Genomic DNA, 24380 nt, shown 5'->3' on the forward strand with positions numbered 1-24380 from the left:
GAGCACAGCTACTGTGGTGGGAGGGGAAGGGGGGGGGGGGGGGGGGTCCTAACCTTGGAAATGACGTGTCTGTGATAGCTCTTTAATAATTTGGCCTGAATAGGTTTGGTGCATGTGTGCATGTTCTGTGTGTGTGCATGTTCTGTGTGTGTGTGTGTGTCTTGGGAGTGGGACAGCCGACCCTGTTTCCGTGTGTGATGGGAGCTGTTCGGTGCGGCCCAGCCCTCAGCGCCCCCTCCATAGACAATAGCGCAGGAGCAAGAGAACCACTTCAGCCAGGTGAGCAGGCCATCTCTCCCCCATCTCCACCCACTGCCTGTGGGCCGCTCTGCCTGGAGTGGGTACTCCGGCCGGCTCCACCCCCCGCCCCCACACCTGAAGCACCCTGCTCGGTCAGGTCTGTCTGTCGCTGGCAGGCCTCAGGCCAGCATGGGAAAGGAGGCCGTTTGGAAGTGAGGCTGTCTAAGCCGCAGCATGTGGCAGCTAAGAGGACAGACTGACCTTGGTGTTGCTACCGCTGTCCAGCGTCCTGGAACACACGCAGGCTGATGTACACCAAAGTGTCTGACAGACTCGTTATCTTACAAGCTTTACAGGGAGGGCTGTCTATTCAAACGGTAAATGCCTGTGGTCCGTCAATTTAAAAACCTTACATTGAAGTAAATCATCTTACCTGTGATGGCTACATTAGCCCAAACGAGCTCTTACAAGCTGCGGTTCACATTGTTCACAACGGTCTTTAGATACTTGGGTGCTTCAAAATATGATTAGGTAGAAGTCGGAGCATATATTCAGTGCTGTAATTGAAGAGGGGAAGGAAGGCACTGTGGAGATTAGAGTGGAATTCAGGCCTGCTCACCATAACGCTTCCGAGAAGGGGGAGGGGATAGATGGGGAGGGGGGGTAGAAATGAGCTGCCTGCGATATTATCTATGTGCCTCGTCAGCGAAAAATGCAGTCCCAGTTGCACAAGCACCATGCCAGCACAGAATGACAGAGGGTACTGTACACCGAATCACTGTGTAGTAGAGAAATAGAAAGAGAGATTGAGAGAGAGAAGAAGGGATAAAGATACTTGATTGAGGGAAAGTAGAGAAGCACAGAGATGAGAAGAGGTTGACAGGAGAGAGAGAGACAAGGAGAGAGGGAGGGAGGGAGGGGGAGAGAGAGAGACAGAGATACACAGAGAGAGAGAGAGAGACAGACAGAGAGAGAGACAGAGAGAGAGAGATGCACAGAGAGAGAGAGAGACAGAGAGAGAGAGAGACAAAGAGAAAGACAGAGAGAAGCGTTACAAGGAGACCCTAAGGTAGGAGTAGAAAAGCAGAGCGTGCAAATACAAACCGGGTCATTGCTGCTTAGCTAATAGGGGCCAATTCGCTGCAGGAGAGAAATGTCGAACACCCCAAGTTGTGTACAATAAGATCACTGTCCTATGCACACAACACACACACAGAGTATACTAACACACATACATAACTCTCTGACACACACATACACATATATACATGTAAATATATAAATATAGATACCAAGCATGTTCTCACACTCACTGGAGTGGATAAAGCACCATATCTCGGTTCCAGTCCAGTCATTTTGACCCATGAAGATCCAATATTAGACATTCAACAACCAGATCAGTTAGAGGAGGTGCAATTATAGGTGAGTACATTCCAATTGGGTTACCCCTCTGATAGTATTTGACTGGATCTGATCGATTGAAAGGCCCCCACCGTGAATGTCTTCATGCTTTAGTGGGCAAAGGGTCAGAGGGTTATGATTCTCTATTATTAGGGGGGTGGGTTACAGAAGGGCTTCCATCTTTGTGTGTTTCAGTATGTGTGGAGGTGTGTGGGGGTGGGAGGAGGGGGTGGGGCTTGGCTCAAACTCCTCAGTTGTCAGGAAGTGTTTGGCCACCAAGGATAAGAGGGCCGTATGGGGCTCAACTCAAGGACTCGCACTGCACCAGAACACATAGCTGGAATGAAACACACCGGCTTTGGCTACAGTGATTTATCCACTCCACACACACACACAACTATGTACTGTCAGCTAGGGCCTGAATCACTTAAGAATGGCTAAATGGGATACAGGCACGCATTCAAAAGTTCATGTCTCAGAATAAAGTGAACATTCTTGCAAATCCTCTCCTTCCAGCTAATAAATGACTGAGACTACCACACAGGGGAAATGGAGCAGGAAGCAGAAGTCTTAAGGAAAGGAGGCCTGTTAAGCCACTAGGGGAGGAGACATAAGTGACTATTGGTTAGACAGGGCTGTGAAGGGATCCATGTCTACCACATAAGCAGGGTGAATACAGAACAAGAGGCGTAGCTTTTTAACCCTGTCTGGGCCAGTCATCCACTCTCACATATGGTGTCAAGATGAGTTGGTCCAAGGACGCATGTTGAGGGATGCAACCTTACCGATTCTATGGGCTTGTCCAGGGAGGCCTGTTCCAACTCCAGCTGGCCATCTTCATACTGGTCGAAGTGATTCCCTCCCTGGAACACAGTGATGAAGACCAGAGGTCAGGCAGGGACAGAGGTACCATGAGAGGGAGAGACAGAAGGGCTCCATGATCTGTACGATGTGAAGCCTTGCAGATGTCATTGCATTTAAAAATCTGACAAACATGGGGAAAAATGGACCGGACTTAAATACTTTGATTTGAGGATGCATCGAATCCATATTTTTGGGGGGGTTCGGCCGAATACCGAATCCGCTGGTTAAGATTCGGCCAAATCCAAAACCGAATAGCGAATCCTACTCCCATCCTCAGTGCATTAACACAGTAAACACATTAATGAAGTAAACAACGTCAACAGCAGTGTATTTTATTTTTTTGTAAAAAAAGAAAAGAAAAAAAAGAATAGGCAACGTTATGCCAAGAAGACAAGTGGGAAAAACTATTTTGACAAATACCATGTGCCTATGTTTACCCTATCTCAAGATCCAATCAATATTAATATATAATAATTCTGTCAGCCTACTGCATTGAACAGTCACCTACGTAAAACCTTCCCGTAATCAACGACGGCGTCATTATGTCGACCAGCGTAGTGCAAGCGTAGGGTTTGGATTTGGTGAAAAAAAAATCTAAAGATTCGGCCAAAACCAAACCCCATCAAAAAGCCCAATATTCGGCCGAAACTGAATCCTGGATTCGGTGCATCCCTACTTTGAATACGGTGATCCAAAATGTGTACTCAATAAAAAGTATAAGCATTTTCATTCAATCAAATTAATTTAAAGTCAATGTGAATGGTTCAGATATAGTGAAGCAGAGGAGCTGTGTCGAAGTCACCGAAACAAAAATAGATAAAATAGCTCAAAACAAGGTCACAACAACAACAAAAACTGTGTCGGTAGAGCAAAATTGAGTATTTCAAAGGGCCCTATGATAGCAAAGTGACAGACCAGAAGAAAAGACAGTAAGAAGAAAGTGGAACAGATAAAGAGGAAGGTTTTTTGTTTGTGTTCTCTACATAGAAGTGAAACCATTTCACTTCCCAAGAGCCAACAGATATTTCAATTGCCACAGTCTCTAAAGCACCGAGTAAACAGGCAGGCTGATTGTGGGTGTCATTCCAACAGGAAATTCAGGAACCATGTTTCTATTTGGTCCACTACATTAGAAACTGATAGGGTTATCTTGCCCTGCCTGAATGTTGACAGTTGCATATCAGGTCAAGCCTACTATCTAACTAGACAGAGAAAATGAACAGCAATTGCGACAGTGGTTGAGCTGGTTCAGACAGCACCTAGTCTACTGCATTTCAATGCCGTGAGGTCATTAGAGACCAATCCCATAACAACATAAAACACTGATTCTTTAGCGGACCCACAGACCAAGCACAATCTAAACTATGTTTTCCTGTCCTTAGCTATCCACAGAAGGAGTCATTGGTCTTAGTATAATGCAGGATGAGAAGTAGGCCTTTGTCACTCTATCCTGCAGGGCCTGGGTGTTTACAGTGCCGTATCTGTTCTGAGACTAGATATCTTCCTATCGGACAATGAATGCAGAAGGTCACCTTGACATGCTAGACAGATGGATCTCCTTACCCTAAAGCCTGGAACACACATCCTATGTCAATCCCCTTCTCACACACCAACTCAACTAACAACATGACTCGATCTATAGGTTTTAGAACACCAAAGTCTTTTGAGGAGGATAGTGGACGGTCGTTCTTTTCTATCATCAACCAATTAGGCCTAGACTGGATCCTTTCTGCCAACTTCTAATGTGCTGATTAATCCTCAGAGAACATAGCAGATTGTCTCCACCGCACCCTGTCCCCTACAATGTTGAAGGACACAGCTAAGCCAAGCCGGCCTTATGCAAATTAAATTCAAACCCGTAGGGGAAAGCAATGACCATTGGATGGAATATTTCCGTTTACTACAAATCACCTGCAGAAATCAGTCTTCAAAGGTTGTTCGATTCCCACATTAGTGGTGTTAAGTTCAGATTGACCAGGGCACTGCATCAGCATGTTCAGGAACAGAAAAGTCTATTAGGCTAGAGCGTTGGTGGGAAAAGGAGCGAGAGCTATACTGTGCATGAGCAAATCGATGACTCTTACTCCCTCTTCCCTTCTCCTCAGCATCAATTCAGACCGCCTGACGTACAACAAGCCACATAACGATCTCACATTTCGGCTGCTTCTGGGATTCCAATTCTCCCCCCTGGACAAGAATCCCAACCACATGTCAACAAATACACAATAACAACAGAAATTGATCAGTTTTCTGCATGCAGGCTTATTGTGGGACTTATAACTCTATAATGATTGGCTGAAAGGGAGGTCTTGAAGGATGAAGGCTGCTGGTGCCATCTCCCTAGGATGGATACGGTCTGTATAAATCCTCTGACACACAGAACGTCAGAGCCCCAACAACAAAGTAAATCAATAGGCTGTTCATGACAGTGGGATGAGGCAGAGTCTGGCTCTGCTGCAGACAGGCCTTCTGTGAGTTTGGGTGCTCCGGGTGCAGTGTTGCTTGGCAGCAAGCTACCATGAAGCCGTGTGGAAAGACAACCAGTGAATACTGAGCATCTGAACGCTTGAGCCAGAGAGCTCTCATACAGAGTTCTTCTGTCCTGGGTGGGAGCTGCCCACTCAGACAAAGACTAATTCATATAGACCTGACATATACACAAACCATTTATCAAAATACAACAACACTGGGGGGGGGGGAATCTATTCATTCATTATTCTAGCCACAAGAGCACTTTTAGAGCCACTAAAATAGAACAATGGAATTCCATGATACATATCTCCCATGCAGACAGAACATTACAATACTGCTCTCTAGGTCTTCTACAACTGAACCAGAGCTGTCAGCATGAGCCAGCCCAGGATAAGTCAGTTCCCTCTAACTTCTGGGATAACAAAAAACATGCACATTTCAAAGTTAAATGTATCAATCTAGAGCAGTGGTTCTCAACCCTGGTCCTCAAGTACCCCCTATCCTGCATGTTAGATGTTTCCCTGCTCCAACACACCTAATTCAAATGAACGGATCGTTATCTAGTTTTGCGGAAGCCTCCTAACCGACACTGCTATTCATTTGAATCAGGTGTGTTGGAACAGGGAAATATCTAAAACATGCAGGACAGGGGGGTACTTGAGGACCAGGGTTGAGAACCACTGATCTATAGCACTTACAGAGCTAAATTAAGAGGCTAGATTCCTATCTGGTAAACAAGACGGAGATTAATGCAGTTATCAAACACAAATGCAAATTATCAAAAAAAAACAAATTTGACAAGTGCATTCATTTGAGCCATAAAAGAAATGAAGGTAAAATAGTTACCTAGCTAACATTAAAGAGAGGGAATGAGAGCTGCGTTAATGAAGCAATGTCATTATAAGAAGTGTACAAGTATTTTCGACTCCCTATGTAATGGGATCCCCACAGTCTGTTAATTTAATGGGAAACATTGCTACTCAAATTTCCGTTTGATCCGTACCCAGAAAGACCTCATGGATAGGAACAGTTTCAGATTATAAGAGTAGAACAGTAAGTAGGCAGACGTATTTAAGATGTTTTCTTTTGGACCATTTAAGGTTCAGATGCTGTGAATGATTTGTAACTGGGCTAGTTGTAGGCTGATGATAAAACTCTCTAATCACTGAGTTTTCTAATTAACATTGGTCAGGGCATCCGTGTCCTCCCCGACACCACTCCCATATTGGCCATCGCTCTCCTTTAATTGGGACGGCAATGAAAAGCTAAATTGCTGAACTTTGCAGAATGTTGGGAATGAGCTCCGCAGAAACAGCACATGATGGGCACTTCCCTTGGGGGGGGGGGGGGGGTCGTCATTCACAGGAAGCATTCAACCCCCTAAATCCCACAGCATCCGGATCATAACCAGAGCATCCCCTTCTGGTCAGTCGCAACCCAACAAGATTAACCGACAAACTGAGTAGTTAAAAGTGTTAGACTTCTCTAAATCATTTAATTTATGCGTCTGACAAATGTGGGTGGGTGACCTCATGTAAACAGATCATTGTGCACACAATACAATGGAGATGAGAACATGCCAAGCAGGAATGACAACATTATTTCTTTTTTTTTTTTTTACGAGGTATGAACAGTGAGTGACAAATTGAAACAGCAGTCAGACAGTCTTTCCAAGCTGTGGCATGGTAGGCTGCACACCTTTTCTCACAGATGGAGCCATTGAGATGGCCTCCTGGGGCTTTTGCAGGGCATGCAGAGACCAGCTGGTCATCTCATGTGGTCTGAGTCCACAAGACAAAGTGCATCAAAACCCTTACACATTCTAACAAACCACATTGCAGATACACATGGTTGCCGAAACGAAAAACAGGAAATTAACTACTTTAGTGGATGCTATCACACAGTAGCGCTTTTTCCTCAGTCTTGTCTTGAATTAACATGGGCTAGAGAGTAAGCTTTGGCAAATCACAAAAATATACATATTTTTTTCTGAAACTGAGGTCTTAATAATCAATCTAAATTGCTGGAATCTGTCGATGATAATGTTGTTGACATGAAATAAAAATGACAAAACACAGGTAATGCATGGAACGGATTCGACACAAAAACGTCTGGCATCGGTCTAGCAGTTGCCTAAAATAAACGAGTAAATAAACACAAGTAAATCTACTGAGATGCCATATGGCATTTTAGTTGACAGTAACGGTTAGCTCATTGACAATGAGTAAACATGTTTTTTAATTAGTAGGCTACGACAGATGGTTAGATTGGTAACACTACCACCAATGTGTTGCCAGTAGTTTACAATAACAACTACATCAAGAAGTGTCGACACAAAGTAACATCTTCAGGCTGTACAACTTGTTATGATATATAGCTAGCTAGTCAGTAAACATTAGCTCCATTCGCGCTAGTTAGCATCAATTTTCAATCACCATTTCCCAAGGTCACTACCAAGCTAGGTTTACAGTAACATTGGCATTACCATTTCTAATATTTACTTACTAAACTCACTGTAAATGTTGTTTTTTGTTCGCACTAAACTCGATTTATGCAACACGACGAACACACACCTGACGGTAGGCTGGCTATCACAGCTACTAGGCTAGTGGTGTTACTAGAGCCAGCTAGCTAGCTTGCAGCTCTTTTTAGCTACACACAGCAGGTTCCACCGTCATTGCGCGCTAGGAATGATAATATAAGTACATGGCTTAGTCTTGAAATGATTGTAAGTAGCTGGATAAAATGTTTTCGTAATATACATTTGACTAATTCACTTTCAGTTGCTTGCATTTACGGTAAAATTACCTGGAAATCACGCTCCTCGTTGAACCTCGAAAATCTATCAGCCATTTTCTGTACGCAGCAGCTTCTTTCGTCTCTTCTGAATGGACCAGCTTAGCGCAAACTGGAAACGCCCACTGGCATGTTGCAAGCAAACGACTGTCCAATTGAAAGTGCTGTACATTCGGTTAAGGAGTCACGAACGCCCTACGGTGCATCTTGACTGGCGCTTTCGGCCTATCAATATAAATATACAATAAGGCATATAATGACGGATTTGAGTAGCGGGTAAGGGGTGAAGAGCTAAATGCTCTCTGTTTTTTCACCGCTATTTTTGAAACTTGTAAACTGTATAATAAAAGACAATGCATTGTGATCCGGATTCCATCGAATTTCTGCTTTATTTCAACCTGGCCATATGGGTTGTTTCAGTTAACATCAAAACAAAGAGACCTAATGCCAAAATATATGACTGATGTCGATTTTGGCCAATTGACAGCCGCTCCCTGATAACGCAGTTATGCCAATACAACGCCGTATTTGTGCCTTGAAATTATGTTGCTAGATGTTATGCGATAGGAGACTTTTATATTTTGGAAACATATTCAGTGAGGTGGTAGCTTTCACATACATTTAATCAAATGTTATCAATACAACAAACTTTTCATACAAACATTCTGAAGGACTTGACCGTCATAGAATGTCAATCTGGATGGATTTCTACGACCATCATGCTATCTAGTGGTGGTGTTTAAACATCTCACTGTCATCATGGTCAAAATGTGCACAACATGTGCAACACAAATGTTTGATGCATGTCATAGATAAGCAAATTATTATTTTGCTGCTACCAAATTAACACACTAGCTTGGCCCATGGTCAGACTGAAGGTCCGTATTGGTAGTTGACCAACAGGCACGTCACTGCAAGTAATTGGTTGATGTTGCCTGAGATTGTCAGGGAGATGACTGTGTCAAACAGCTTACGCTCCTTTACATCAAACTACTCCCAGATAATCACCACGTTTTATTTCATGAAGAAATTGTTCATAAGTGACAACTCACCCAACAGTATAAAATAAGACATTGGTTCTATCTAGTGGACAAATAACGACACTGCAAGCTGTCGAAAAAGAATATTTTTATTGGGTATGCAAGGGGTCCAACAGGTCCAAACCCAGTTAGTAAGCAGACAAGAAGTATGAGGAAATACAGAAATAAATGTACACATAAATACATGCATAAATAAATACAGAAATACATTGCGTAGAAAATAAACGACTCTACATTGTAAAATTATTTCTATGTATGGACAATATTTATTGATACATTTATTTCTGCATTTATTTATGTGTACATTTATTTCTGTATTTCCTCATCTTTATGCGGGATCTGGGCAGGGCCTGAACGTTTAGCCACTAGCCAGGCATCATGCCATTGCAATTAAGCCCAGATAGATAAGAGAAGCAAAGTTACAGTAAACATGTCTAGACGTATATTGCATATCATTGAAATGGTGCGGTCTAGTTTAGAAGCATAGTTATACTGTAATACTCTGCAGTTTGAACGACACAATTTACTCATAGTTTCTGCAGTGCATTTGTAATGGTGCGTGCTGCACATTTGTCATTATCAATAGCAAGTCCCTCTGGCAAATCAATCGGCACATAGATGCAACAGATCTGTACTCCGTTTACGTTACGTTTAGTCATTTAGCAGACGCTGTTATCCATAGCGAATCCCTTAAGAATATCTTCATACACTTCATGTGTGGTCATTAAATGTAAATTGCAAACAAGTAGTTTGTTCTGCATCTTTATTTAATCTTGCCCTACTGTAGCCTACAGTTTGATTTTTATTGAATCATCAATAACTGACAACACACAATTGGTTGTTCTTGTAATAATATAAATAGAAAAGAGTTTGATAATATTTTAGTTTGCAATTTTAATAAGAAAGAGACATTGAACCGAGGAAAGGAGGCGAATACACTTATACCGAATCCATTATTAAATAAAATGTCAAACAAGGACTCATTTATTTACAATTTGACAAATGCGTGTTTTCTCTAATATTTTAATGGTAATCTTCATGGCATGGCGAAACCATCGAAAAGAGAATTAGTACTTTCTTGTTTCTTTAGTTAAGTTCAAAACGTTAAGCTATACGTCTGTCGATAACTATAGTTATAAGGGAAACTATTTAATGTAAAACATTTTAGGCCAATCTTCGGGTGAGCTGACTTTCGTTTTTTAACACCCATCATGACGTAATCATTTCAGATCTAATTCTGAACCGATCTAAACGTTGAGCGAAGACAAACTGAGCCAACGCCTTTCAGCGTATTTACAGGAACAACAGGTGAGTCAATTTAAATTTAACTGTTATAGTCCAACAAGTATTACTCCATAGTAAAACATTTGTTTCACAGCCTAATTATGACTTTTAATGGCACAAAGTTGAACGTGAAATGGCGGCGAGTGAAAAGACGAAAAGACAAGGAAGCAACTAAATCATTGCGTACATTCTTGTAAGCTGCCCAGTAGCCTATGTTTTTGCTCTCTGGAATGGCCAATTCTTAAAAGTCTCGTTTGTGTTCGTACAATATTGAACGTTTTGGTCAGATCCAATGTCTGCTTCAAGGAGCAGGCTAGTGTTTATACATTACATCTGTATTTCAAGACACATTGACACTGCACATCACATGACCTTTCAATGTAAAACAATGCATATTGGTTTGCGTTTCGCAGCCTTCGGTTGTTTTATTTATTATTAATAGACCAGAATATGCTTATTGGCCTGTGAGAAAGAGGATTTCATAAAGAATAAGAGTTATCAAGCTTTTTTTTACTGACACGAAGTTGGCTACACATTAAAGCTTGGGAACAAATCCTAATTTGTGTGCAAAGCTCTTCATCATGTATTATTCGGTAGGCCTAATGTTGTATTAGTGGACACGGTTATTTCCTATATTTAAGCTACACATATAAGGAAACGCCTCGTTCCCATACAAACAGCAATGCTGTGGGAAATATGTTCCGTATTTTTACTATTTGAGGAAGGATTTGAGGAAGGTTTGGTCTTGACCTTAAATCAGTAAGAACCCTAGACGACGACTTTTTGGACAGCCTAAAATAACCACTGCAACACACTAGCCTTAAATGCTGCAAAGTTTACAGTTTCTTCGCAGTGCAAACATGGTTGATTTAGACTACGTTTTCCTTTTAATTGGATCATCATTGTCTATCTGTTGATTGTCATTCTGACAATGACAATGCCAAGAGAGAGGCCATGCAATCAGGCCAGTCCTGTTGTTGCAGAGTTAAAGAGGGAGTGTAGAAGGGGGGGGGGGGGGGGGGGGGGGGAATGATTTCCCGTAAATCACCATCAGCCAATTACAGCTCTCAGGTTGGCCCAGGGCAAGCTTGGATCAAGCGACACTAAGCAACAGACGTAGGCTACACAGCCCGATTACAGGGCATGTATTAAACAGAGATAATACAGAAAGAGATTATTAACAGTGGATAACCAGAAGAGAAACCTGCCTCTGGTATGTCTATGTTTCTGTCCCCTAATCTTAACATATTTTTTCTCAGTTGGGTCGTCTCTACTTCCGGCCCTTTTCATGTTCAGTTGGAGTGTGGTTTTGTGTTGTGGTTTTTGCAGGAGAGGTGCATGTGCACGCAAGCTTTAGCATTTAGTGACTTTAATATGTGGTTAAAGACATACTGAAAAACTTTTCAAGGGGTACATTGCGTTGTTGATCCAGCATGTGAACATTAAAAGACTAGACAATCCATTTCTCTTTAAGTTAATCATCAAATATATAGTTGCTGTTTAGGCTGGTTTTGCACCATGGGGGTTTAGAACCCTCATTGCCTTAAAGGAGCTTTTGTCTGTGGTTCAAATGGCGAGAGACAGGGAGATAAACTAGGGTCAAGTGCAGCATAGCACATGATGCAACAGGCAGCAACTATAGCTCGTAGTTCTTCAGAGCTTATTCCAGTCTCTGATCAGTCCCCCCATTTGACCACTCAACTCAAACATGCTGTGATCAGATCTTGTTACAGTCATTTGTCAAATTGCAGTTATGACATATTAATTCACATTTAATCTGTGTCTTATCTGAGGATCTGTCTACTGTTCTCCATTCCAAGTCCACAGTCTACATTAGCTCCATGAAGGAACCTAACAAAATCACTCTACTGTACTTCATACTTGACTAACTTCACAGTTGTAACTGTCAAAACAAGCCTGTTATTGAGTTTCCTGCCTTATGCATCCTTCCGCCAATTTGAAGTTATAGTGAGCAAGGTGTGCCACTGATCAAGTTTCTGTGCATCACAGACTAAACTGTCTTTGTTGAGAGTCTGATAGAACAGTGGATCAAAGAACAAGGAAGAGATAACGACATAATCACCACGACAACAAGCCTTGCTTTGTTCCGTTGCTAACAGGTGGAAAGTCCAGTTCACATGAGATCTCGTCAGGATTATAGATGAAGCTTATAGATTGATTAGAGTTGACACCAATGCAACCACAGGTTGCGGTCTGTTGACATTTACCACTGGCGGTGTAACAACTTAGATTAGTGTATTTTTAAAGGGTTGTTATGCTGGTGCAGGAGTTTGACCAGTGGATCCAATATCCAAGGCTGCCTTTAACTACCAATTTGATTGCAGTTTCCAACATTGTGTTTCTTCCACAGCAGATGAAATGGCAGTCAGTGGCAGGCTTCTCAGAAACTCGACCACTCCATTCTCTTGTTCACTTGGAACTGACCGCAATAAAGCTGACCTGGCCTACCAAACGCATGTCCAGAGGGTAGAGGACAAGAGGAGCAAGGAGAGCAAAGGAGACATTATGGAAAATGTTCACCCCATAATTGCAAAAGTCTTGACACAAGGCACAGCACAAGTAGGGGAAGGACCACCAAACTGTTGGGAGGACTCCCCCTTTATCGCCCAGGCTGAATGTGAGTATAAATGAGGAAAAACACTCCACAGTCCTTATCATGTAGAGGAACAGTAGTCCAGTGAGCTAACACCTGCTGTCTATACTGTGCAGGTGAAACTCTAGAATCCCAGGAGTTCAGCCCTTCCTGTTCATCACGCTCATACAATCCCCCCAACTGCCTAATCAGCGGGTATGACCTCACTCAATAACACAGTCCATCAGTGTCGCTCCTGCACATTTGGGACACTTTTCACGCAGTTTGTAGTTCCGTCTAAAAGTTCTTGTCTTAACATATCCTATAGCTGTCATCTTTTGTGACATTGGATATATTCATGCCAGTTAGTTCAGAATTAAATCACGCGGGTCATTTTGTCTTCCACAGTCACTTCTCGGAACACAACCATGTGGTGGACCCCACCTCACTGCACCCCCTGGACACCTGCCGGGCCCAGCACATCCCCAGGAAGAAGCAACGGAAAAGACAGAAGCGAAAGGAGAAGAAGAAAGAGGAGAAGGCGAAGAGCAGAAAGCCGAGACCGAGGCGCAGAGTTCCTTCTGGAGTTCCGGAGCAGGAGAGTGGCGCTATTCGTCTGGTCTTTCAGGTAAGTCCGACATGGCTCTTACTCTGGTCTCAAACTCTGATGAATGACAGGAAATAAATTGTCTGTAGCTCAGATTACATTTGAGGTTGCACCCACAGTCATCCTTGCACACACATAATCCAAAGAGTTCAGACAATGTTTCCTCATGTGTGAAGCCCAGAACCCACGATAAACTGGCAGCACAGTGTGCCTGCAGGTAGCTCTTTAGTTTTTCTTCTTTTTTTTTTTTTACCTGGAAGACCCACTATCCGTAATCGTCCTTTTCATGGCTTGTACCCCCTTTAGGGTAAGGTGTCAGATTCCCCGAGAGAAAGAACCATCAACAGCCATCTCCAAGGTTCAGACGAGCAAGGGAGGGGACTGTCATCTTATTCCTACAACCCAGGCCACATCTGGGGCCCCCAAAATTGTAGCCCTCTCTCCGACCTCCCTGCCTTTGGGCTGGACGGTGACTCGGACTCACCTCTCAGCGAGTGTGGACTGTTGAGTGTGGGAGACTGCACTCTGCCTCTGGCAGGCCTCCGGGGGAGTGTGAGTCAGGGGGACAGGTGTTTCGCAGGTCCCTTTTCCAAAGACGTGGAGACGGACGCGAGGAAAGCCGAGGAGAACGAGCTCTCTGCGTCGGAGCCTGACGTAAATGAGGGCATCATTTTCAATGAGGTAGGCCTGACTCTCAACTCCGGGGGGGATCACTCTGTTACTGATATATATGATCACGATGATGTTGAATAAGATGCTTGTTCCATTGGTCGTCGGAATCACGCCTGCTTGCTTTCCGGTTTCTCATTAGAACATTCAGCCTGTGGACTATGAGTACAGAGAGGGGAAGGAGTTCACCTCTGAGTTCATCAGGAGGGGATCCTACGGAGAGGTGTACAGTGTCCGAGACAGAAAAACAAACTACCGATTTGCTTCCAAAAAGGTGCTATAAGAGACAAGAGTGTCTGTACTTCACCATGTTGTCCGTGTGGATGTGCATCATCAGAGATGTGCCCTTTCGTTTATCCCCTTTTTATTTGCTCCCAGATTCCTCTGAAGAATTTCAACAGTGGGGAGGTAAGCACGTGGAGTGCCCTCAAGTCTCCTCGCGTGGTGGAGCTCTTCGGAGTGGTGAGGGAGGGGCCTTACATTCACCTGTTAATGGAGTACAAATCTGGTAAGCCCTTCCTGCCTCTGTGTGTTCTGCCTCCAGCCAGGGCTCTCTAAAGTCGACTGCGCTTCGTGTGACTGTGAAGGTTTTGGTGACCTTCTGACCCCCCCTCTGTTCCCTCCAGGCTCTGTGGGGCAGCTTCTCACAACCAGGGGTCGACTTCCAGAGGACATAGCCCTGCACTACTACTCTCAAGTCACAGCTACACTAGAGTACCTGCAGAAGAGACAAGTCGCACACCTGGACATAAAAGGTACAGGACACATCTGACCTTCAATACTCCTACAGTCAACATAAACAACTGCACACATAAACAAATGGGGTCTGAACATAGATATATATATATATATATATATATAAGGCTAGATGTCTTGTCTGCGTTGCTGGCCAACGGAGTCGAACGTCCGCACATGGCGGCCATCTTGCTACAGTCAACTCGCTCACCCATAACATTGTGTCGGTTCTACATGTACTTTTTAAATGACCATAACTTGCTCGATTTTCAACCGATTTTGAAACGGTTTGGTTTGTTATCAACGTCACAGATGTCGTTATGCCACTGCATACTTCTAAATTATTACGTTATATAAAAAAAAATTAGAATAGAAGTATGCAGGGCTGGGTGTTTGATTGTGTTTGAGTTTTCAAATAATTCTTAACATCTACCGTTCAGGAAAATGTGAGAAGACAGGAGTCGTCATAGAAATCATACTGAGATTTCTTTTTCTTTTCTTTTTTTTCGTCGTGTTTTTGTAGTTGTTGTGTGGAACACAAATGTCAGAGATTGAGTCTTGATCTCTCGCACCTGTGTTGTGAAACCAGACTATCACAGAGACAACTTGCCAAGCCGGGAATTTCCCACAGCGTGACTCACCGCTTCACTTTAGCGACGGCGCATGTGCGCACGGGAGAAAAAGCGTGCAAGTCCGATCGAAGGAGGGGAACTGAGAGAGAAAATACAGAGCGAGAGAGTGTGAGCGTGAGGGGAAGGGAGTACCACAAAGAATACTTATCACAGAGAGTAAAAAAAAAAATGAAAAAAGGCAGAAAGGAGAAGTGGGGGAGGGGCAGAATGGGATGGAGAGGGGTTGACAGAACCTAGACTCCCCCTGGTGTCGGATATGCAGTTCTGCATAGGAAACAAGGTGGCTTTGCCAACTCTGATCACCTGCTGCCTGTCTGTAAACAGCCCCTAAATGCATTCTAGATATGATTGTCTTGGCCAACAGCTGTTTCCTAATAGCCGACATGACTCACATTCTACTGTTCTACTCCAATGGCCATCAGACCATAGTCTGCATAGCTACACTGCTGCTAAATGCGTCTTTCTTATCTAAGGATTACAGAACAACCGTCAGATAATCCAGCACAGCACAGCTACATGAAGTAAAATTTCCTTCTCTGCACGTGTGTGTCTTTCAGCGGAAAATGTGTTGCTCTCCGAGGATGGGAAAGACATCTTTTTGTGTGACTTTGGACAGTCCGAGAGACTGAACCTCAACGGGCAGAGCCTCAGTTCCTCTCGAGGTAAAACACTAACAGGACTTCAGACGCTCAGTCCGTCGGCCAGAGTGCGTGACCTGTATGTGACCTTGGTGGACGCCTCAATGTTCACGCCTTCCGTGTCTGTGTGAGAACAGAAATGAAGGGCACGGAGACTCACATGGCCCCTGAGGTGGTGAAAGGGGAACCCCGCGGAGCCAAGGCAGACGTGTGGAGCAGCTGCTGCATGCTACTGCACATGCTCAACGGGTGCCAGCCCTGGATTCGAAACTACAACTGTCTTCTGTACCTCCAGGTAGGAGTCATCCACCCATGTGCGAGTCTCCCAACTGTCTCCCAACACATTTCAGAACAACTGTTCATTCAACGACGCTGATCCTTTGTGTTTCCGTGGTCACAGATAGCCAATGGGCCACCGCCTCTCAGAGAGATCCCCCCTGACTGCAATTTGCTCACTGCTGAGATCCTAAAGGCGGGGCTGCAGAAAGACCCAATCGTGAGAGCTTCAGCGTCTGATCTCAAGAAAAAGGCAGTCAGAGCCCTCAGAGAAGGTGACCACAGCTACACTGTGCCTGTTCAATCATCTGTTGGTTTTGGTTTTTATTCTCGTTTATTTCAAGGACAATGCACACCAATCAACAGCAAAACTGTAAGTGAGCCAGAGTTAGCCAGAGAGGCTAACTTTCATCTGCTGTCTCCGGCCAGATGTTTAAAGGCAGCATAAAATGACAAAATGTCAAATAACGTACTGAGGTTAAAATGAGTCAATTAACAGACAGTAACGTACAGACACAACCAGTTCACATATAAGCAAAAGAAAAGTGTACCTGCAGTACAAGCACATGCATAACACTGAGGCACATAACATACATCAACACTTAACAAGACAAACACACATAGGCAGACAGTACATCAATGCTTGCAAACCTGATTGGCAACAAGCCATTCCTTAAGGCTATGTTTGAAGGTTGTGGACGTGTCTTTTGTGCGTATGTGTGATGGCAGAGCATTTCCAAGTGTTTGCTGAATTCACAGAAAATGCTGACTTGCTAAAAGAGCTAGACCTATGTCAAATAACACAATCATCTCGCTAAAATAACTCCATTAAATTAATTAATCTATCGACTGCTGTAATGCTGTGTAATAACAATGTTTACCACAAAAAGGTTTTGTGATGTAGTAAGAATATTTTGTATGTGTTTGTGACGCTGCAGTGGGGGGACTCACTAGCCCCATCAGAGGACCTTACAAGGAACCTCTACAGAACGTCGACCACCCCTTGTACTCCCCTCAACCCAGCTCCAGCCCTCCCATCTCTGTGGAGTGTTACGACCCCTGCGAGCTTTCCAGGGATCCAGGATGGAGGGAAAATGATGAGGAGGAGGCCTCTGACCAAGGGGAAAAAAGGGCAGAATCGACTCTCCCCCTCCTTACCCCACCACATGTCCACCCCAAACACAAGACAGAAAATGTGTCTTCCACTCTGTCAGAGGTTGAGTTGCGCAAATTGGAAAAGGGTGAGTGCCATTACTGTAGTATGTGAGTGAGAGAGAAAGTGTTGTGAGTCATATAAATAGTAGGAGCATGAGTCTCTCTGTCATTAATGTTTTTACTTACTTTTCTCATGGTTGGATTTCTGTTGTGTCCGTCCATCTGTCTGTCTGTCTCCAGATTTCTACCTGATCAGTCTGTCTCAGCTGTACTCACCCGAGAGTGTGGAGCAGCTGCTCTCATGCCTGAACAGTGAGAGTCACTCCAACTGGGAACAAGGTGACAAAAAGGTAACCGATCCAAATGTACGTTTCACAGTCAAGGGAGTAATGTGCTTTAAAGGGTCACTTCGCAACATCACTAGATTGGGGGAGGGTTGCAGGTTCAAATCCCCCTCTGTACGTCAACATTTGGGCAATTTTTTTTTTTAAGAATACATTATTATTATTATTATGATATGCATTTACAACCTTCCTGTCTTCCTGCTCTGTCTGTCTGGCACTCTGATCACAGGACTCTGGCCGTTGGTCCATCAGCCCGGGAGAAGACCTCAGCTCCGGAGTGTTTTCATACAACAGCCAATCAGAGACCGGTTTTAGTATGGATTGGCGGGGCCATTCGAACCTGCCGTCACCCCGTTGTTTAGAAGGTAAGAGAAGCCTCATTTATCTCCTCTAACAATTGTATCAAAATTGGTGGAATGTTCCATTTATATAAAATATTTGATCTATTATAATTCCTCTGACTGGTGCAGGAGTGGGCATTTACATCCGAGATTTTAACGGGCAGCATATCCAGATCAGAGAGAAACTAGGGGTGACAGTAGGACACGTTGCCACGGGGATAAGCGAACAGGTGAGGGCTCGGTGGTTTTCACACATCAGTTGAAAGTTGACCTTGTGTGTTTTATTTTTTATTTTAATGCTGTCTAACAACCCCTGTTAGCGTCATCAGTAATGCATTTCACTCATCCCTAGATCTCTGAGCGGGTGTTCACTATGGAGACACAGGAGGGCCAGCCTGTGGTCTGTAACGAGCTGGTGCAGAGTGCTGGTATCAGTCTGCGCTGTATTCCTGCCCCTGATCATAGCACGTCCTGGACGTGGAGAATCAGAGATGGGGTCCTGGAGACACAAGACTGAGCCTGTATGCGCAACCTGTCGTTACTGCCATCGAGTCGTCAGGTCTTCCGTCCACCCCAAACAGTTTATGCCATTGTGTGTTTCAATGTATGTGATGTAGTATTGAAAAATGTGGAGGTATATGCAAAAGTTGCCATTTTTAATGTCTGGTCTTGAATGCGATTATTTTATTATTGCTTCTCTATTATCACCTGACGGAAATGTATGTACAAATGCAACCACCATGATGTTTTTTAAATGTAATTGTCCATCTGTATTAGATGAAATATCATGCTAAAATAAAGTTTGTTTTACACTTTTGTGTTATTAAATTTCCAACACCATTAATACAGAATAATTACATCTTTATTTGTCACTTATGACAGTACACAAGACCTAAAATCCTTAAAAAACTTTATTTTGAATTGCATCGTACAAAACAATGTCACTGCTTAACATTTGTTTTTGAGGGGGGGGGGGGTATATCTAAACAAACTGATCAGCTTCACAGGAGATAGAAAAAGTAAAAAATTGAGATTTATATCAAAGTGATTTATTAAATAAAGACCAAGGCACTGACAAATTAAACAAAACCAATAGGATACATGTATCAAAAAGAGTATATAAATGAAAGTATGATTGTGGTATTGAGTTGAAATTGCCCACTTAAAAATACAGTACTTTGAAGACTATGCTGTGAGAGGTAAACATATGTGAGTGAAGCACAGTGCCGTTTGTCTGTCATACAGGAAGGACTCAAACATACGCATACAAACGCACTGCTTCAGAGTAAGCTGATCATAACATCACACTTGCACAAGAACACCCACAGACACATGAAAAAAAAAAGCATACTCAAGCATAGTAACACCGTGATAAGCTGGAGAGAATCAGATTGGGAAAAGGAGACTCAAAGAAAGAAAAAAAAGTGCAAGGATGAAAACGCTGCAAGAAATAAGTTGAGTTTCAACTTAAAGCTCATGTGAACAATATTTATATGGTCTGTTCATTTCGTTTTGAGATTCACCAATCCAGGAATTCATAAATTAATGCAGTGACTTTGTAGGGAAAAATAAATTAAATAAAAATGTGCCCTGGCAGAGTCTCTCCATCCTTATCTCCCTTCAAGGCAGTCACATGCCACTCACACTTTCAGTTGTGTACAGGACAGAGAAATGACTCACACGCCCAATCCTTATCCATATATGGTGGGTGGAAACAAGGAGTTGTTTATCAGGTCCAAACACTGAGTGCTTTAAACTCACTCTTATTCTCTCTCATGTTTTTAACATTAACTTCAGTTCCTGAAGCCCTCGTCTTTTACCAACATAGCTTTTCTCCCTCCAATCCCAACTTATTTTCCTGTTATCTTCTTTCACTTCTCCTTCCGTTTACATCTTCCGTATGACCAGAACAGTGGTGAGAACGCCAGCTAAAAACACCCCCACAGTCTGCCAGGTAGGTGTGCCAAAGTAAGACCGGATTCCCTCCTAAAAACCAATCACATCGACACGGTTGTTAAAACCTTCCTTCCATAGGACATTTCATTTAATTTAGATTTGTTTTTCTCTTACCCAGCCACCCTGCTCTCTAATCCAGTTGATCACATGATCACGTAGGTAATCTATGGTCCAACTAATAATGGTTCTAATAATGTCAGGAACATGAATCACCAGAGCCTGAAAGATGCAGAGACAGAATGAAGGTTGGGGGTGTTGATCTGGATCAGCTCCTTGTGCCATCACATCAATTATATTGCACAAAACAATGTATTTAAGATATACTCCACTAATCTAATTACACCACTTTTCCTTTAACCCATGGAGGGTTGAAAGTAGGAAGCCATAAGCACGTTCCACTTACCTTGATAACCAACCGACAGGCAAAGTAAAAGAGGGCTACTACTCTACCCCAGTTGAATTTGCCATCAGAAAAAATCTCATAGGCCACTCTCATAAACACATCCTTGGTAGGCATGAGTGAAGAATTGTTTATCATGCTGAAATGACAACAGAACAAGAATGTTTACCACCTTCTATATACTTTACAGATTTACCAAAGGTGCAAAGAATTATATATTTGTAATACCTTTGGAGCTGTACGTTTCCATCCAGCTCATCTCCAATCTGCTGAAGGCACTGGGCCAGCTTCTTATGGTTGGGGTCACACAGCTCACTTCCACCTAACTGAGATCGAGTCACCGTGGTGTTGCTGTCACCATGTCGGTGAACTCGTTCATAAATGAAACTGCATGAAAAGAATAAGAGGTTTGTTGGGTTCATGATGATAGAGGAAACAATAATATAGTAAACAATACTCACTCTTTCAGTAAAGCGGCTCCAACATCTAGTATTTGATCATTGCCATTACCTAGGAGTCGGAAGATCAACATATGTTCAATTAAACATAATATTTCGCTGGTAAACAATACTCGATGGGCCAACAGGTACTGTGTTGAATCGAACTTTCCTGATTTCAGAAAGTGACACATTCGACGAACATGCTTATCGTTATTAGGTCGCTAAGCAAATCATTATTGTCATTGAAACCGGGGCACTTTGTTTCCTTGGCAATATTAGGAAATTACCATTTACAGCAAAACATATGAAATATTACTTTTAATTACAGTGAACAGTTGATTTTACATCATAAACTTAGTGGTAAAGTGACTAGTTTGGGACACACAGACACAATGCGTTCGTGATTTCAAGCGAGCTCGAGCTGATGTGTTGAACCCGTCCCGTTAGCTACTAGCTAGCTTTAGCTGTCAAGCAAAATAGGCTACATGTGTCAGGCACCCAAAACAAAAACACTAACAGGTATCCCCGATTCCCAAGTTCATATCAGAAATATAACCTGGATTATCTAGCAATGTTCTTATCAGCCATGTCATATAGCACATCTATTTGTCTTGATAAAAGTATTACCAGAATCGCCTCCTCCCGACGATGCCATCTTCTTGTATAACTTCTTGTTCGAGATTGCTTCCGTCTTTGGTCACGTGACAAGTGTGTTTTCCTACAAACGAGGGGCGTGGCTATGTTTGTAGCTAGTTGAATTCCTGTGAAGTTGATAGGTTTTTGGAATTTAAGTTGAAATCTGAAATACTTACGTTTCTAAATGAAATGATCTTTAAACGTCTTCCACTAGTTTAACACCATGGTGCGCCAAATAACTAAGTAACCACATAGCACCTGACTTTTGGAGAGACCTCACACAAATGTGTGGTGGCAATAATCTAAATGTGTGTCTATCCGGTTTCACTTAAACACCAGGATACAGAAAGTATTTTTATATATAATTGATCAAGTCCCTGTCGGTTTAAATCCCACTGTGGGACTCAAATTTGTTTCCAAAATGTGATTGACGTTCCCATTGACTGTTGAACACAGGAAGAAACTTTAACGCACACCTCGTTGGCCTTTGCCTATTTAATCGTCATCTCCGGTCTGTTCTGTCTTCAGTCGGCCGCGCACATGCATTGCCCTCTTTACGACTCGGCTGGCGAAGATGGCGGACACACAAGTACGTTCTTCTGAATGGCGTGGTGATTACAATATACACTTTTTATCGTTAAAATATACGTTTCTGGATGGTAACATCCAGGCTTCACTAGTATATAGTATTGTCTTGATCCGAGTTAAGGTTACGCAGAAGGTACCGTTCTTCTTGAACTAAACCAGCTAGCCTACGGTTCTGCACGTGGTGCGTTATGTGTTTGACGACATATCCCTTTGGCAGTATCGATGCACTATAGATTTGACAACCACCAAGTAGCTTGTTTTACTAAACTTCTTTCTCTCCCCTGGTTGTTTTCAGACCGAGGGGGCTCATCAGAAGCAGCCCACCATCTTCCAGAACAAGAAGCGTGTTCTTGCAGCTGAAGGAGGCTAAGGAAAAGCTTCTAGGATAGCACAAGTGTTGGTCTTGGATTCTAAACCAAGAGGTAAATTGTGCCTCAGTGATACAGATTTGGTCCTATAGCTCACAAGTAGTTATGAAATAAATGCAAATTGTTTCTCACGATGGTCTTCCTAGCCTGTAAGGCACTGACGATACTGCCTTTTGGCAAAACTGATGCAAATGATGTGACATTCCTGCATGTGCACTAGTCTAGGACATTATACTGCTTGAACCTAACAATTGTTTTTGTGACCAGGCTATTGACGGCACTTGCATTGACAAGAAATGCCCCTTCACCGGAGATGTCTCCATCTGTGAACTCATCCTCTCTGGTCAGTCCTTAAGTCCACCCCTAACGTCACTTAGCTTTCTGCAAGTGATTTGTAGTTGGATTTATGGATACGTGGAGAATTTGAATCCCTCCAAGCTAGGCTACAAATGATGTTTTTCTCACGATGGTCTTCCAAGCCCTCGGGCTCTGACGATAATGCCTTATGGCATTGCTGATGTGGCCCAGTAATGTAGTCTTTAGAATGTTGTAGGGGAATCTTAATTGAAACTTTACTAAAACTCATTGTGTTCTTGTGCAACAGGTGTGGTGACCAAAAATGAAGATGCAGAGGACCATTGTGATCAGACGGGACTACCTGCATTACATTTGCAAATGCAACCGTTTTGAGAAGAGGCATAAGAACATGTCTGTCCATCTGTCACCTGCCTTCAGGTATGATCTTTCATGTTCAGTAACACCACAAGCACTTAAGTCACGGTCAATTTGATTAAGTACTTTTCTGCAAATGATGTTTTTCTCACGATGGTCTTCCTAGCCCTCGGGCTCTGATGATACTGCCTTATGGCAACACTGATGCAGCTTATCTTCTAACCCATCACATGATTGAGGCACAACCATTTTAGATGAGGGGCTTCAAATGGCTTCCGCAGTTCTGTCTTGGACTGGGCCCCTCCAGATATCCATGTTCTGATTGTTTTCTTTTCCTCCGCAGAGATGTCCAGGTTGGAGACAACGTAATCGTTGGAGAATGCCGACCCCTCAAGACCATGAAGTCACAAAGGCTGCTGGGGCCAAGAATCAATTCCAGAAGTTAATGACTGAAGGCATTCTTGACTGGCCTGTGCTGTTCAAAATAAACAAATGTTCTCAGTCATGATGTTTGGCTCACTTCAGTTTAACTAAAGAAGCGGGGACACCAGTTAATAAATCATGTAATACAGCAGGGGAGTTCCTGGTCCACGATCCTATATATTTTAAATGTCCCTGCTCCAGCACACCTGATTAAAATGATTGGTTGTTATAAGGTTTTTGCAGAAGGCCAGTCCGTTTAAATTGGATGCGCTGGAGCAGGGCAAAATCTAAAACATACAAGATGGGGGACCATGATAGAACACCCCAAAAATACAGGTTGCCAAGTAGGTTTGAGTGAGAAGCAAGTGATTACCTGAAGTGATTTTAACTTTATTTTGTGATTTACTTTAAAGGAATGGCTACTGCCTAATTGTGTAAGCACTAATGACCCTGCCAAACATTTTAGAAAGGTGATCATTTCTGAATCAGGTGTCATACAGCTCATCTGTAAAGTCACAAGTTTCCTCACAATCAGTTCTATCAATGTGCAGCTGAACTGTCAGTGATGTATAAATTGTTGAGACCTTACTCTGGAATTTAATCAGACATTAGCTTTTCAGTCTACATCCTCAATCTGTAGAAGGCGTTCTGTGAGGTCATTGGTGTGCTGCTGTAAATGGGAAGACAGTCCTCTGGGGAAACATGTTGCCCTCTGCTGGCTTTTAGTAAAACCGGCATAATTTTAGATGTATTTACCATTTTATCCTAGATAAGGGCACTATGTTGACACGTGTCTCACGCGTGTTATGT

General features: G+C 43.0%; 3 protein-coding genes, 3 non-coding genes and 1 pseudogene across 8 annotated transcripts in view; 5 read left to right on the forward strand and 2 right to left on the reverse strand.

Annotated features, from left to right (window-relative positions):
- gpatch8 (G patch domain containing 8) overlaps window positions 1-7902 on the reverse strand; it is a 28591-nt gene extending 20689 nt beyond the window's left edge. The window contains exons 1-2 of the mRNA XM_084678849.1: window positions 7786-7902; window positions 2427-2504 (exon numbers count right to left, since the gene is read on the reverse strand). Of these exons, the coding sequence (XP_084534975.1) occupies window positions 2427-2504; window positions 7786-7830 (123 nt within the window). The 5' untranslated portion in view covers window positions 7831-7902. The remainder of the gene's footprint in view (window positions 1-2426; window positions 2505-7785) is intronic.
- A 2141-nt stretch (window positions 7903-10043) lies between these two features.
- map3k14a (mitogen-activated protein kinase kinase kinase 14a) lies at window positions 10044-18899 on the forward strand. The gene is made up of 16 exons (XM_084678802.1): window positions 10044-10121; window positions 12469-12735; window positions 12828-12906; window positions 13099-13318; window positions 13604-13978; window positions 14109-14240; window positions 14345-14474; window positions 14593-14721; window positions 15891-15995; window positions 16109-16266; window positions 16372-16522; window positions 17186-17488; window positions 17643-17752; window positions 17976-18111; window positions 18217-18317; window positions 18440-18899. The coding sequence occupies exons 2-16, from the start codon at window positions 12477-12479 to the stop codon at window positions 18602-18604; spliced, it is 2553 nt and encodes an 850-aa protein (XP_084534928.1). The 5' UTR covers window positions 10044-10121; window positions 12469-12476; the 3' UTR covers window positions 18605-18899.
- An 81-nt stretch (window positions 18900-18980) lies between these two features.
- Window positions 18981-21710, reverse strand: LOC146253111 (apoptosis regulator BAX-like). 2 transcript variants are annotated; one of them, XM_084678803.1, is made up of 7 exons: window positions 21696-21710; window positions 21511-21601; window positions 20905-20953; window positions 20672-20830; window positions 20447-20582; window positions 20158-20262; window positions 18981-20073 (listed from the first exon to the last, which is right to left on the reverse strand). In XM_084678803.1, the coding sequence occupies exons 2-7, from the start codon at window positions 21536-21538 to the stop codon at window positions 19975-19977; spliced, it is 576 nt and encodes a 191-aa protein (XP_084534929.1). In that variant the 5' UTR covers window positions 21539-21601; window positions 21696-21710; the 3' UTR covers window positions 18981-19974. The 2 variants fall into 2 exon arrangements, with proteins under 2 accessions (XP_084534929.1, XP_084534930.1); XM_084678804.1 differs by lacking the exon at window positions 21696-21710 and having other exon boundaries at window positions 21511-21616.
- Window positions 21711-22078: 368 nt separating this feature from the next.
- LOC146253112 (small ribosomal subunit protein uS17-like) lies at window positions 22079-23652 on the forward strand (annotated as a pseudogene). Its single transcript, XR_014731932.1, has 5 exons — window positions 22079-22108; window positions 22403-22529; window positions 22743-22818; window positions 23080-23210; window positions 23491-23652. The product of XR_014731932.1 is annotated as a small ribosomal subunit protein uS17-like (transcript).
- LOC146253113 (small nucleolar RNA SNORD35) lies at window positions 22591-22670 on the forward strand. The gene has a single exon (XR_014731961.1). It is a non-coding gene; the product is annotated as a small nucleolar RNA SNORD35 (small nucleolar RNA).
- LOC146253114 (small nucleolar RNA SNORD35) lies at window positions 22920-23002 on the forward strand. Its single transcript, XR_014731959.1, has one exon. It is a non-coding gene; the product is annotated as a small nucleolar RNA SNORD35 (small nucleolar RNA).
- Window positions 23279-23361, forward strand: LOC146253115 (small nucleolar RNA SNORD35). The gene has a single exon (XR_014731981.1). It is a non-coding gene; the product is annotated as a small nucleolar RNA SNORD35 (small nucleolar RNA).
- Window positions 23653-24380: the final 728 nt, after the last annotated feature.

Source organism: Hypomesus nipponensis, chromosome 17, assembly GCF_054491055.1.
Source record: "Hypomesus nipponensis isolate SF chromosome 17, ASM5449105v1, whole genome shotgun sequence".
NCBI lineage: Eukaryota > Metazoa > Chordata > Actinopteri > Osmeriformes > Osmeridae > Hypomesus > Hypomesus nipponensis.

Excerpts from the sequence above, each read along its gene's own strand:
- map3k14a (XM_084678802.1), top strand. The coding sequence starts at position 12,477 with ATGGCAGTCAGTGGCAGGCTTCTCAGAAACTCGACCACTCCATTCTCT. Across the intron at positions 14,241-14,344 it reads ACCGATTTGCTTCCAAAAAG|ATTCCTCTGAAGAATTTCAA; the intron begins GTGCTATAAGAG and ends ATTTGCTCCCAG. Across the intron at positions 18,318-18,439 it reads CCACGGGGATAAGCGAACAG|ATCTCTGAGCGGGTGTTCAC; the intron begins GTGAGGGCTCGG and ends ACTCATCCCTAG.
- LOC146253111 (XM_084678803.1), bottom strand. The coding sequence starts at position 21,538 with ATGGCATCGTCGGGAGGAGGCGATTCTG. Across the intron at positions 20,831-20,904 it reads GGAGCCGCTTTACTGAAAGA|TTTCATTTATGAACGAGTTC; the intron begins GTGAGTATTGTT and ends CTTTTCATGCAG. Across the intron at positions 20,074-20,157 it reads TTAGAGAGCAGGGTGGCTGG|GAGGGAATCCGGTCTTACTT; the intron begins GTAAGAGAAAAA and ends ATTGGTTTTTAG.